This window comes from Mobula birostris, chromosome 26 (assembly GCF_030028105.1).
Source record: "Mobula birostris isolate sMobBir1 chromosome 26, sMobBir1.hap1, whole genome shotgun sequence".
Classification (NCBI taxonomy): Eukaryota; Metazoa; Chordata; class Chondrichthyes; order Myliobatiformes; family Myliobatidae; genus Mobula; species Mobula birostris.
Genome location: NC_092395.1, coordinates 14545446 through 14559052, shown reverse-complemented (window position 1 = coordinate 14559052; position 13607 = coordinate 14545446). Strand labels below are relative to the sequence as shown.

At 39.9% G+C, this 13607-nt stretch overlaps 1 protein-coding gene across 1 annotated transcript in view; it reads left to right on the top strand.

Moving 5' to 3' along the window:
- The window catches only part of hcn2b (hyperpolarization activated cyclic nucleotide-gated potassium channel 2b), a 161939-nt gene that overhangs the window by 126078 nt on the left and 22254 nt on the right, over nt 1-13607 (top strand). Inside the window, exon 5 of the mRNA XM_072243884.1 lies at nt 9998-10144. Within this exon, the coding sequence (XP_072099985.1) occupies nt 9998-10144 (147 nt within the window). The remainder of the gene's footprint in view (nt 1-9997; nt 10145-13607) is intronic.

The following is a 13607-nucleotide window of genomic DNA, read 5'->3' as shown; positions in this document are numbered from 1 at the left end:
TTGCTCAAGATTATCAGCATCTGCAGGATCTCTTGTATCTGCGAACATCCAAATGGAAATCCAAAATATTAAGCATCAACTAACTTATGAAAATGTGTAATAGAGCTTCCAATTTTGACTTCATGGACTTTCTGTGACTGTGACTTTTAGGCATTTCTCTCATGTATGCTAGAAGACAGTTAATGTGTTTTGGGGCTTGTTTATTGAGCTGGAATGAGTGCAATGCAGAAAATAGCCATCTGTTTACCGTTAAAAGCACGGAATATAAATCTGGAGAAACCTTATTTAAAGCTATTTTTACTTTCAGCCATCTCTGTACCCAAGACAGTGGTGATTTATTTCTGCCTATTACGTTGAACAATGCCATTGCTTCCATCTATCAATTTGAGATGAAAGCTACTCAGGGAGCAGATGTTCACAATCCACTGTGGCAGCCAGTGCAAAGAAAGTTGGTCCTTTGCAATCAGGAAAAGTAGTTGTGATATTCTCCTCCTACGATATCCTGCCTGGGATTTTATAAAATAAACTCATCAAAATCCTAATCTCTCCAACCAGCTTCTCCTTGTTTACTGAATCAAACCAGTTCTGATTGGACCCTGCATATACCACACGGAGGATTATAAATCTCTGTTGTTTTACATTAGTTTATAATCTCTTCACATAAAATCATGAAGCAAAATTAAAGGAGTCAGTGAATGCAATTAATTCAGTATGAAGCTAAAAATTCAGTTATTTTATTGATCTATCGTTCAGATGGTGAGCATTGTTAAAATGTTCTACAGTATCTATTGACACACAGCACGGAACAGACCTTTCCAGATCTTCAAGCTGCTCAATGATCCTAGCCTAATAACAGGACAATTTACACTGACCAATTAACTCATCAACCAGTAGGTCTTTGGACTGTGGGAGGCAGCAGCAGCAAGAATTGAACCAGGATGCCTGTACTGCAAAATGTTGTGCAGGGGAGCACACCCAGCCCCCGATATATACGTTTGTACATGTATTTGCAGTTGCTTAAAGCCATGATACAATAGCCAGGTACAGAATAGATAAAGAAGTGTACATTGATCTGGTCCCCTATATGTGACTTCAAGACAAAAGCAAAATACTGGCGGTGCATCTGAAATCAAAATAAATTGCTGAAAATATGCAGGAGGGCTTGCAGCATCTGTGCAGAAAGTTAATAGGTAATAGATCATTCCTTGGGACTCATCAATTCCAATGGAAAGTTCCCGGTCTGAAACATTAACTCGATTTGCTTTGCCTGGTCTATTGAGCCCTCCCAGCATTTTCTCATTTTATTTATGACTTCTAGACATCCAAAAGCTTTCTACGTCCAATGAAATACTTTCAGTCACTATTGTACTGAAAGACAGTGTGACAATCAATTTCACTCAGCAAGATCTGACAAAAAGTAATTTTTAAAACTAGATAATCTGTTTTAATAATTATCATTGGTGATAACATTAGCCAGAACACCATGAATAATTCCTCTGCTGTCAGTGATAGAACAAACAATTAAAACTTTCTTCCCTCTGGTCTAAACTGGATTCTTACTTGTGGGTCCTGGAATAAAAGGATGGCTCATTTTATATTATCTGCTTTTAAAATGCCTTACAAACAGAACCACTGTTTGAATTAAATGGTGGTTACATTTCATTCTTTTGCTATGTCTCAAAGACTCCAGCAAATTTCTAAAGATGTACCCTGAAGAGCATTCTGAATCACTGTCTGGAACTGAGGCATCAATGCACAGGATCGGAGAAGGCTGCAGAGTGAGTAAACTCTACACCATCATAGGCAGTTCACTCTCCACCACTGAGGACATCTTTAAGTAGGCAGTGCCTCAAGAAAGTGGTAGCCGTCATTAAGGAGTCTCGACATCCAGGATGTGCCCTCTTCTCAATTTTACCATCACGGAGAAACACACACAATGTTTTAGGAACAGTTTCCCTTCCAGCAAAAGATTTCTGAATGGACCATGAACTACCTCTCTTTTTGCTCATCCTTTTTGGTAATTTTTTTAATGTATTGCACTGTAGTGCTACCACAAATCAAAAAATCATAACATATGTCAGTGATAATAAATAGGCTCAAGCTCACAAACTTGTGCATTATTAGTTTTTGAATCAACCACTATGCACAAAACTGACACTGTAGTCTGTATAGGTGTACCTAATAAAGTGGCCACTAGGTGTGTCCGTTACGTTTCCCTCTGCTAATAATATTGTACTTTTGTTGGTGTGTGTTTGCATTACAAATTTCAAAGTATATTAATGATCTAAGTATATATGCAGTATACAACCCTGAGATTTGTCTTCTCCACAGACAGCCATGAAAAAAAGAAAACCCTGGAATCCATTCAAAGAAAAACATCACCCCCCCCAAACACACACACACACACACACACACACACACACACACACACACACACACACACACACACGCACGCACGCAAAAAACAAATTACACAAACAGCAGCAACAACATCATCCCCTCCCCACATGCAAAAAAAGACAAATCGTGCAAACAGCAATGAGAAAGAACGAGCGAAAACACAACATATAAAAACACAAAATCAAGGATCCTATCAGACTACAGCCCAATCTGCAAACTGCAGGCTCAGAACTTCAGCACCACCCTCCAACAGCATTGAGGGAGAGACAGAGAGACCATTCAAACACAGAGTCCTTCCCTTGGGAGCAGCAAACAAGAGAGTTGTTATGTACAATGTATTTTTTGACAAAATTTTAAAAAAACATTTATTGACCAGTTATGCCATCCTGGAAGCTAATGTTATCATCTGCAATGAAAAGCTAGAGCTATTGCCAGCACTTAAAAAGAGTAAAACGGTTCCAGGCTCTTGATGTGTCAAAACTGACGCTTCAACATGCTGTAGTACTGAATATTGTGCCAAGAACACGTCAGAGGCTCCCCTTGCCAATAATTGCTGTAGATTGCAGTACTGGTTCTGAGTAATTACTAATGTAGAGCAATATATTAGGGAGGCCTGGGCAAGAATACATTATAATCAGTTTCCAAGTCCAAAACTAAGGGCCAGATTGAGCTGCCTGTGGGAATTACTGGCATTGTGCTGCTTCTGGCTATGTACATCTTGGCTCGTGCATGTCTGCTGTAAGGCTGAGAGGAGCTGAGTGATAAGTGTCAGTACACCTGTCATTCCATTCTGTTGCTGGTTTCCAAGCAGGGTCCAACAGCAAAGCTGAAAGCTGTCATAGGATTAGAATCATTGTGAACTTGAATGGGATTTCCTGATTGTTAGTTAGGAAAGGATAAATACAGTTATTTATATATTGTTATTGATTTTTACATTGTTTTAATTGTTTTTAAGTTCAAAATATCTTATAGGGTGGTGTGGTGGAGATATGTCTTTACCAAAGGAGATGCAAGGTGCTCCTTCCCTCTGCTAGTCTGAAGGTCACCCTTGGGCAAGGTGTAGCACCTGCTTAGCCCCCCGATCAGCGTCACGTGTAGCCATGGGAGCAGATGGCGGATAGTTGTACGTGTATGAGCAGCTGGTGCCTATCACAAGTTCTGGTTATGTGACCACTTGATGCAGGCAGGCACTTTCTGAAGAGTACCGATAACGGCTGGGGTCACCCGTCTTGTGAAGGATCCGCACAGAAGAATCCAATAGCAAACCACTTTTGCAGAAGAATTTGCTAAGGACAATCATAGTCATTGAAAGACCGTGATTGCCCACGTCAAATGACACGGCACACAACGAATGAAAAAAAGTTTTATATGTTTAAATATTTTTAACAATCTTAATTGGAGCTAAACGCCTCCATATATCAGAGCTTTGAAAATTTAGACACTAGTCTTGGCCCGGCCCCAAATTTGACTCCTGCTAAGGGATTTCAGGGAAAGTAAAAGGTTTTAATCCTGCATTTCACTTAAACATCCCAAACCCAAACGTGTAAGGTTTAGAAGGAAAAAGGCCAGAAGTGGGTATATGGAAAAGCAAGAGGACAGGGGTGATGAGGATAATCTGAGGAAGGTTATCTATGGCTGGCCTGGCAAAACAAGAAGAAGCTGAGAAGGTGACAACATGGAAGGCTGACTGTCCTTATAGTTAAAAAGTATTCTCAACTCCTCACCTTCAGAGTTTTGTCCAAGAGGTTTATTATTGTTAGTGCCGAATGAAGTACAGACACAATGGAGCTGGTCATGTTGCCCTCTTGCAGCTCGAGATCCAGGTTGTATTCTGGTTGCCAGTCCCTTCTGCTGCCATAAATAATTTATTCCCCATTCTGCTTATTTTCCACTAACCTACTCTTAATTAGTTTGTCATTTGAATTTGTCATTTTTGGACGTTTTTATACATCTTCAACTATGAGAAGTATTCAGTGCATTAACAAGTTGAACCGTTCTGGTGGAGCTGTGGGAATGGCTTTGTTGGAACTGTCATTTTAATTTGTGGGCAGGATCTGATGTGGCCATGCCCGTAAAATGGAATTATACTGCAGGTGTTCTGCCCGAATGTAGAATAAGAATCAGGTTTAATATCACTAGCATATGTTGTGAAATTTGTTGTTTTGCAGCAGCAGTACAGTGTGATACATAATACTAAAACACTGTAAATTACAGTAAATATATTAAAAAAGATAAATTAAATAATTAGTGCAGAAAGAGAGAAAAAAAAGTAGTGAGGTAGTGCTCATGGTTTCAACGTTCATTCAGAAATCTGAGGGCAGAGGGGAAGAAGCTAATCCTGAATCATTGAGTCTGGATCAGACTCTGAGGATCTGAGGGCACACACTCAACAATCCAGGAATACCTCCTCCCTGATGGTAGCAATGAAAAGAGTGCATGTCCTGGCTGCCGTGACACCGACCCTCCATCCATCTGTCTCCCGAGCCTCAAGATCTTAGGCTTCCAAACACGATCGTGATTCTCAGGCCAAACCCTCGACATGTCGAATAACAGCCAGTCGTGGAACCCGAAGAACAGGTCCCATTCCTGCAAAAAACCAAAGCCTACATGTAACTCCAGGTCAGGGTCTTCAAAAGAATCCTGAAAGGGAAAAATAAAGATATTAAAGGTAGAAATAGAGCTGTTTCCGAAGATGCAAGCAAAGGAGTGGCCGTTAGGCGCCACCATCCCTCCTAAGCTCCGCCCTCCATAGGTGAAGATGTTATTTCCAATCGCACAGACTGTGGTTTTCTGTTGAGGAAGTTGAGGATCCAGTTGCAGAGAGAGGAAGAGGGGCCCAGGTTTTGGAGCTTTTTGATCAGTACTGCAGGGATGATTGTGTTAAACGCTGAGTTGTAGTCAATAAAGAGTGTCCTGACATAAGCATTAATATTGTCCAGGTGATCAAGTCCACATGAAGAACCAAAGAGATCGCACCTGTTATAGACCTGTTGTGGCAATACTCAACACAAACTTTACAGCTGTGTCTGGACTACAAGTTCAAGACAGGAGAACCATGCAACATCTTCCTCAACAGGAACTTGAGGCATTGCACTGGCTGAAAAACTGTGGGGCGAACATTGTCTTTTGGGTATCTAGTTCTGGACCAGGCTTGGCTCTTCATATCCTGCCCAGATAGGAACAAGTGTGTAATTTAAAGAGAAATAAAACACAGAAGAAAGCAATCCACTGGCTTTAGGAGTTTGAGGAGATTTGGTATGTCACCAAAGACTCTAGCAAATTTCTACAGATGTACCATAGAGAGCATCCTAACTGGCTGCATCACTGCCTGGCATGGAGGGGCCATTGTACGGGATCAGAAAAAGCTGCAGAGGGTTGTAAACTCAGCCAGCTCCATCGTGGACACTAGCCTTCCCACCATGGAGGACATCTTCAAAAGGCAATGCCTCGAAAAGTGACATCCGCCATTGCGAACGCCTAGCAGCCAGGACATGCTCTCTTCTCTTTACCACCATCAGAGAGGAGGTACGGGACCCTGAAGACACACACTCAACATTTTAGGAACAGTTCTTCCCCTTCACCATCAGATTTCTGAACAACAACGAACCCATGAAAAATAACTCAGTACTTTTGCACTTTTTCTGTACTACTTACTTGATTTAATTTTTAATATATTGCCGCGAGTGGCTGTGGAGGCTAAATCATTGGGTGTATTTGAGGCAGAGATAGATTAGCCAGGACATCAAAGGGTATGGGGTGAAAGCAGGGGAGTGGGGATGACTGGATGAAGTGGGTCAGCCCTTGGTTGAATGGCAGAGCAGACTCGATGGGCCGAATGGCCTACTTCTGCTCCTAAATCTTATGGTCTTATTGTAATTTATGGTATCTTTTTTGTATTTTGCACTGCAGTGCTGCCACTACACAACAAGTTTTACAGCATATGTCTGTGATAATAAACCTGTTTCCAATTTGGAAATAGGAGCAAAGATAAACCATGTGGCCCCTCGAGCCCGCTTTTCCATTTAGGATCGTTGCCAATCCAATTTTGGCCTCAGGCCCACTTGAGCTCATGCCTTTAATCTCATTTATTCTAATGTCAACAGGCTGAATTTATCAGGTTCAAATAGTGGGCATATTATTATACAAACAGCGAATGTCACAGCAATTAATTAGGACTGGTGACCAAGTCCTTTGTATTATCTTAAATGCATTTTCTTATGGCCCAACTTGCCTTCTGGCTTGGCCTCTTTATTTGCGTGAAGAATGTATTTGACAATAAATTTGTTTCAGTGAAGTTTAATTGGTATAAAAATAGCCCATTGCAATGAACCAAACCAAAGTCTTTGTTCAAACAAGATTCCTTTTTATAATATGGAATAGATAGTGACATTTCGGAAAGGACAGAACAGACAAATACACATTATTATCACCTCAAGATGATCCAAATCTAATTTTCACATCCAAGCTAATTAATGTAAATAGGAAATAATTTTTAATTTTCTACCTGCCATAAGGTGCCAAGTGTGAGAAAATCAGAATGCTTGTAAAGGCCGTTTCTCTAGAAGGTAGACATAAATTTATCTTAAGATGCCAACCAGTCAATCTCAATTTCAATTGTTTAGTCCTGATGGAGGGTCTATTCTTTTCCATTGATGCTGCCTGAGCTGTTGAGTTCCTCCAGCGTTTTGTGAGTGTTACTGTCAAATAGTGTAACGCTAATTGCATAGCAGTTAACGTTACACTATTACAGCACAAAACGCAGTTAGCGTTACACTGTTACAGCACCAGCTACCTTGGTTCATTTCCCGCCACTGTCAGTAAAGAGTTTGTACGTTCTGTCTGTGACCATGTTGGTTTCCAGTAGGCCAGGCAGCATCTACCAAAAAGAGTAAACAGTTGATGTTTCAGGCTGAGACCCTTCATCAGGGACTGGAAAAAAAGATTCAGATTCAGAAGGTGGGGGGAGGAGAGGAAGAAATACGAGGTGGTGGGGATAGGTGAAACCAGAAGAGAGGATTTCCACAATCTGCAGATTTTCTCATGTCCATGTTGGTTCCCTCAGGTTCTCCGGTTTCCTCCCACATAGGTTAATTGGTCATATGGATGTAATTGTGTAGTGTGGACTCATTGGGCTGGAAGAGCATGTTACTGTGCTGTATCTCTAAATTAAATTATATTGAAATTAAATTAAATTATGTAGATGTTACCATTTATTCAGGTGGGCACATGCAACTTGGTTCAAACTAATCCACCAGTTTTATGGATTTCTATTCGCTAAGTAACTTATCTACAAGTTCCTGTCATGTTGTTAAAAAGACCCAAGGTCACAGTCTCAGGATTAGAGAATTTCCCATTAAAACTGAGATAAGGAGAAATTTCTTCAGTGAATCTGTGGAATTAATTGTCACAGATGGTTGTGGAGGCCGGGTTATTGAGTGTATTTAAGACAGAGGTTGATAGTTTATTGGTTGGTAAGTGGGTTAAGGGCTAGGGGAAAAGGTAGGAGAATGGAGCCATGATTGAAAGGTGAAGGAGTCTCAATAAGCAAAATGGCTAACGTTATTCTGCTCCTTTACAGGAACGTTGCTGTTCCTGAAACTCAGAAATTGCAAAGTTCAGAACTTAAACCTTTCTGCTGACATGATGGAAGAATGAAATGTCTGGCACAATAACCAGTTTTGAATTTGTGATATGAGACATGATACTTCTGTAAATAGTCCTTCATTTAACATGAAATAAGCTTAATGATTACTTTTAGGTCCCTGTCCATTTTTCTCATCTTTGTTGACTTGTGGTGTGTATATTATGATCAGAATCATTATTCCAGCTGACAAGGTGGGTGTGAAAAGAAGTTATTAATGAAAAGAGCTATGTATGAGGCTGGTGGTAGAAGCAAGATTTCTCACTGCTGGCATGACTAGGAATGTTACCCTTTTTGTTGGGTCAGTCATTTTATGATATTATTTGAATGTTGCACTATTGCCCCATGGGCAATATCTTGTCATCTGCTGAAATCTATAGCAAAGATGGTAAATACCAGCAGAAAGGTGAAGAGGGGTTGCAAAAAAATCTCTGGCGGACAGAATTAAGGTAAATTCAGAATTATTCTATGAGTATATTAAGGGCAAAAGATTACTAAGTGAAAAATACGATCATTAAATGACTCAGGGTGCATATGGCAACCTATACATACTTCGATAAAAAATGTATTTTGAACTTTGAGTATGAGCTAACTGTAAATGGAGCCAGTTGGAATGGGTGAGTCCTAAATGAATACTTTCACTATATTCAAAAAAGAAATAGATTCTGGAGAATTTGGAGAATTAGGATTATTTGGAGAATTCAGTGAAGGAATAGGTGAAAGTCCAGTACAGGATTCCATAAATACCTTAGTACTCAATTCCTTAGGGGATTTGAGTGAGATTTATCCCAAGCTACCACTGGATTGGAATCCTTGGAGGAGTTTGCTGTGGCTCTGACTGAGATTTTTAAATATTCACTGGACGCAGGTGAGGTACTTGGTTTCTGAAGGACAGCAAACATTCAAGAAAGGAAGCAAGGAAAAAGCCTGGTAACTATTTACCTGCCAGCCTACCATTAATGGTGGAGAAAGCACTAGAAAAATATTATAGGGAAAGAATTAATGATTACTTGGAAGGCTAGTGACTGATTGGGCAGATCCATCCTGACCAAATTGATTGAGGTCTTTGAGGAGGTACCATGATGTATCGATGAGGGTAGGGCAATGGATGTGAATTATATAAACTTAATAAGGCTTTTGACAAGGGCGCACAAGTGAGACTGGTTGAAAAGGTTAGGACCTATGGGATCTAGGGCAAGTTGACAAACTAGATCTAAAGCAACACAGACAAAATGCTGGAGGAACACAGCAGGCCAGGCAGCATCTATGGAAAAGAGTGAGCAGTCGACGTTTTAGGCTGAGACCCTTCATCAGGACTCAATAGCTTACCAGTCCTGAAGACGGGTCTTTGGAGTTCCAGCATCTGCAGATTTTCTTGAGTTTGTAAAACTAGGTCCAAAATTGTCTTGGTAATAGAAGACAGAGGGAGTTGGTATTTGACAACAGTATGAACATTATTATAAATTACAGTATTTAAAACTTAATGTTCACACTGGTGTCTGAATACCATCACCTTTTCACTTGAACTTATTTTACAGGACTCTGTTATAAATTACAATATTCAAAAGTTAGAGTCGCTTAAAATAAGATCAAGTTAACAGATGCAGAATACTCAGAGATGAATAATGAACCACTAGTCTAAGTGCTTAAAAGTTAATGTGTTCACTATATTCCGATCTTAAAATGATTACTTACAATGTACATTTGAATATTATAGTTTGCCATTAATATAGAATACTGACCTAGATTTAAATTCTCCAAGGTATAATGGAGTAAATTGCTTATTATACACTTGTTGGTTGCAAATCATTTTTACCGTAGATTCATCTTGTTTAATACATACCCGTCCCCAAGTAAGAGTGTTTTGTGCTCAATAATTTTACATTCCCAGTTAGCACTATTTTCAGCTTGACTGAAACTATGCTGTATCCAATGACAGGCTTTCTTTCTGTACAGTACAAGCAAGTGGAACAGTACATGTCTTTTCACAAGTTACCTGCGGACTTCCGGCAAAAGATTCACGACTATTATGAACATCGATACCAGGGGAAAATGTTTGATGAAGATAACATACTGGGGGAACTAAATGAACCACTCAGAGAAGTAAGTTAAAATTTGTCAGCATGTCATATATTTTGATTTTTATTAACCTTTTAAATGATTGGTAACTATTTTAGTATGTATTAGGTGTATATTCAACTCAGTATATTGCATGAAACTCTGACAAGTTAAGCACTCACTTTGAGAGGACTCGAATATAAAAGCAAGGTGAGACTTTATAAGGCTCTGTTGGGGTCTCACTTGGAGTGGTGTGTGCAGTTTTGGGCCCCTTATCTAAGAAAGGATGTGCTGATGTTGGAGACAGTTCAAAGGAGGTTCATAAAAATGATTCCAGGATTGAAATGCTTGTCATATGAAGAGTGTATAGTGGCTCTGGACCTGTACTCACTGGAATTCAGAAGAATGATGACTGGCCTTGCTGAAGCCTATCAAATGTTGAAAGGCCTCGGTAGAGTGGAGGTAGAGAGGATGTTTTCTATAGTGGGAGAGTCTCAGAGGGGACAGCCTCAGAATTGAGGGATGTTCTTTTAGAATAGAGATGAGGAGGGATATTTTTAGTTAGAGAGTGGTGAATCTGTGGATTTTGCTCCCGAAGGCTGGTGTGGAGGCCAAGTCATTGAGTGTATTTAAGACAGAGATTGATAGTCAGGATATGAAGGTATATACGAAGAAGGCAGGAGATTGAGGCTGAGGGAGAAATAGATGAGCCATGATGAAATGACAGGGCATAGCTGATGGCCAAATGGTCTTAAGTTTAGAAAGCAAGTCATCCATAGTGGTTATATGTGTAAGGCAGTGCTGACAGTCAGGAATGCTTTTGTGATAATACAACAAGACCTCACATTGACTTTCCCCAGGGAGCCCTGCTCTCTGTTAGTTCCCACAGTGTGGTACTCTTTTCACTTGACCCAGAGGGTGAGTCAGCCCTGCTGGATTCTGACTAATACCAACCGAATGAGCAATCATAATGAGAGGATAAAGTTTTAAAATCGGAAAACAATAAGCACAAGTGATGAAGATTTGTAATTACTGGAAGACAGAAAATGGTGGAAATGCACCAAAGAATAACCAACATTTCAAAAGTTCGGCACAGCATTGTGGGCCAAAGGGCCTGTAATGTGCTGTAGGTTTATGTATGTTTTTCTATATTTCTATAAGATATAGCAGTAGAATTAGCCCATTCGGCCTATCAAGTCTGCTGCACCATTCCATCATGGCTAATTTATTATCCCTCTCAACCCCATTCTGGTGCCTTCTCCCTGTAACCTTTGATGTCCTTACCAATAGAGAACTAATCAACCTTGACTTTAAATACACCTAATGACTTGACCTCCACAGGCATCAGTCACAACCAATTCTACATATTCACCCACATCTGTTTTAAAAAAATTCCTCTTCATGGCTGTCCTACTATTCTGAGGCTGTGCCCTGTAGTCCTAGACTCTCCCATTATTGGAAGCAGACTCTCCACATCCACTCTAGTTTGTTAGTTACACCCCTCACCTCTACTGAGGCATTGGCAGCCAACAGCAGCTCACCAGACTTCTACTCATCTGTATTCAATAAGTTTCAATGAGATCCCCCACTCATTCTTCTAAGCTCTAGTGATTATAGGCTCAGAGCCATCAAACACTCTTCATAGATTAACCCTTTAATATCTGGGATCATTCTTGTAAACCTCCTCTGGACCCTTTCCAATGCCAGCACATTCTTCCTTGTATGTGGACTGCAGACAATACTCTATTTGTGGTCTGACCAATGCCTTATAAATCCTCAGCATCACATTCCAAAGAGGAGGAAATGACCACAGGACATAGGAGCAGAATAAGGGCATTCGGTCCATCAAGACAAACTGCCATTCTATCATGGCTGATGTATTTGTGCTCGATGTTGTGCATTCATCTGAATGCTTTTTATTTCCACCAATGCAATAAATCACATAAATCACAGGGCCTGGTCGACCCTGGCTGGGTCACCTGAGAGAGAGTGTCTGATGTTGAAAGACCTGAAACCCCCGATGACCTCAGGTTACATCACTAATGATATGTCCCAATACAACCTAGGGTGTATCTCAGCAGCATTGAAATTAAACTTCATTTGGTTGAAAGCTTTTTGAGTGTTTTCATATCAGATATTTAGAAAATTAATCTCAATAACATCCAAGGCATATTAACTCCAGCAAATCCTATTTGGATGTGGTTATTAAGATTAAAATTAACAAGGATGAGCTGTATTTGTACAGGATTATACATCACCTGTTATTTATAATGCTATATAAATTAGGAATGAAAATATACAGGTATGCTCACAGATTAAACATCAAAACATTAACATGAGGTGCTCAAAGATCTGCTGCTGTGTGGTCCAATGAACAGCTGTGCCAAATCATCAAATAAATGGTGACATATTTTTCCTTCATTCAGGTGTTTGATCTGAACCTGATTGATATGGTGGAGATGAAGAGCAGGGATTTTGACTGGGCCCAAGCCCCAGAATTTCCTGCCCAGGAATCTCAGGAATATTAACTATTTTTAATATGGACATCAGCTTCTGAATATGCATGAGTTTTTATATACATATTCTCTATGGCTAAATACAAAATGATCAAAGTGCTCATTATTAGGGACACTGAGCACTTTTGAATGTCGGCTCTACCTAATATAAACAAATGATATGGGTGACTGTTTCCTTAAACTTGTTTGCATCAGAATCAGGTTAAATATCACCAGCATACGGCGTGAAATTTGTTGTCTTTGCGGCAACAAAGAGAGAAAAAATGTGAATTACGGTAAGAATATATATTAAATAGTTAAATTAAATAAGTGAAGCAAAAGTAGAAACAACAGAGTAGTGAGGTAGTGTTCATGTGGTCAATGTCCATTCAGAAATCTGATGGCAGAGGGGAAGAAGCGATTCTTGAATCGTTGAGGGTGTGCCTTCAGCTCCCGTACCTCCTTCTCGATGTAGCAATGAGAACACGCAATATTCAATTAATAGCATAACGTATTATAGCAGTTAACCATCTTTGAAATGAATTTTAAAAATTAAAGCATATAACATGCTGGTGTTCAAATATTATATTATGCATGTATAAAACATACATTTAAAATTATAAATAGGAACTAGAGGGCTAATAGTTTTTACATAAAGAGTGGAATGAGCTGCCAGAGGAAGTGGTTGAGGCAGGTACAACGCTTAAGAGACAGATGGGAAGATAAATGGATTGGAAAGGTTTAGAAGATTATGAGCAAATGGGACTAGCTTGGATGGAGCATCTTGGTCAGCATGGACCATTTGGGCAGAATGGCCTGTTTCCATGCTGTATGACTATATGCCTCTATGGCTTTTTAAAAAAATAATGTTTTCAACAGCAGCGGACGAGCCACTTGATTAAAGCAAGGTCACCTGTCGCTCTAATCTGTAGCTTTCTGTAGCAGTCTCCTCAGTAGATGACTGGAGACTAATTAGGATGGCTGCCAGGTGTGAAACTGGCATCACATCAGGG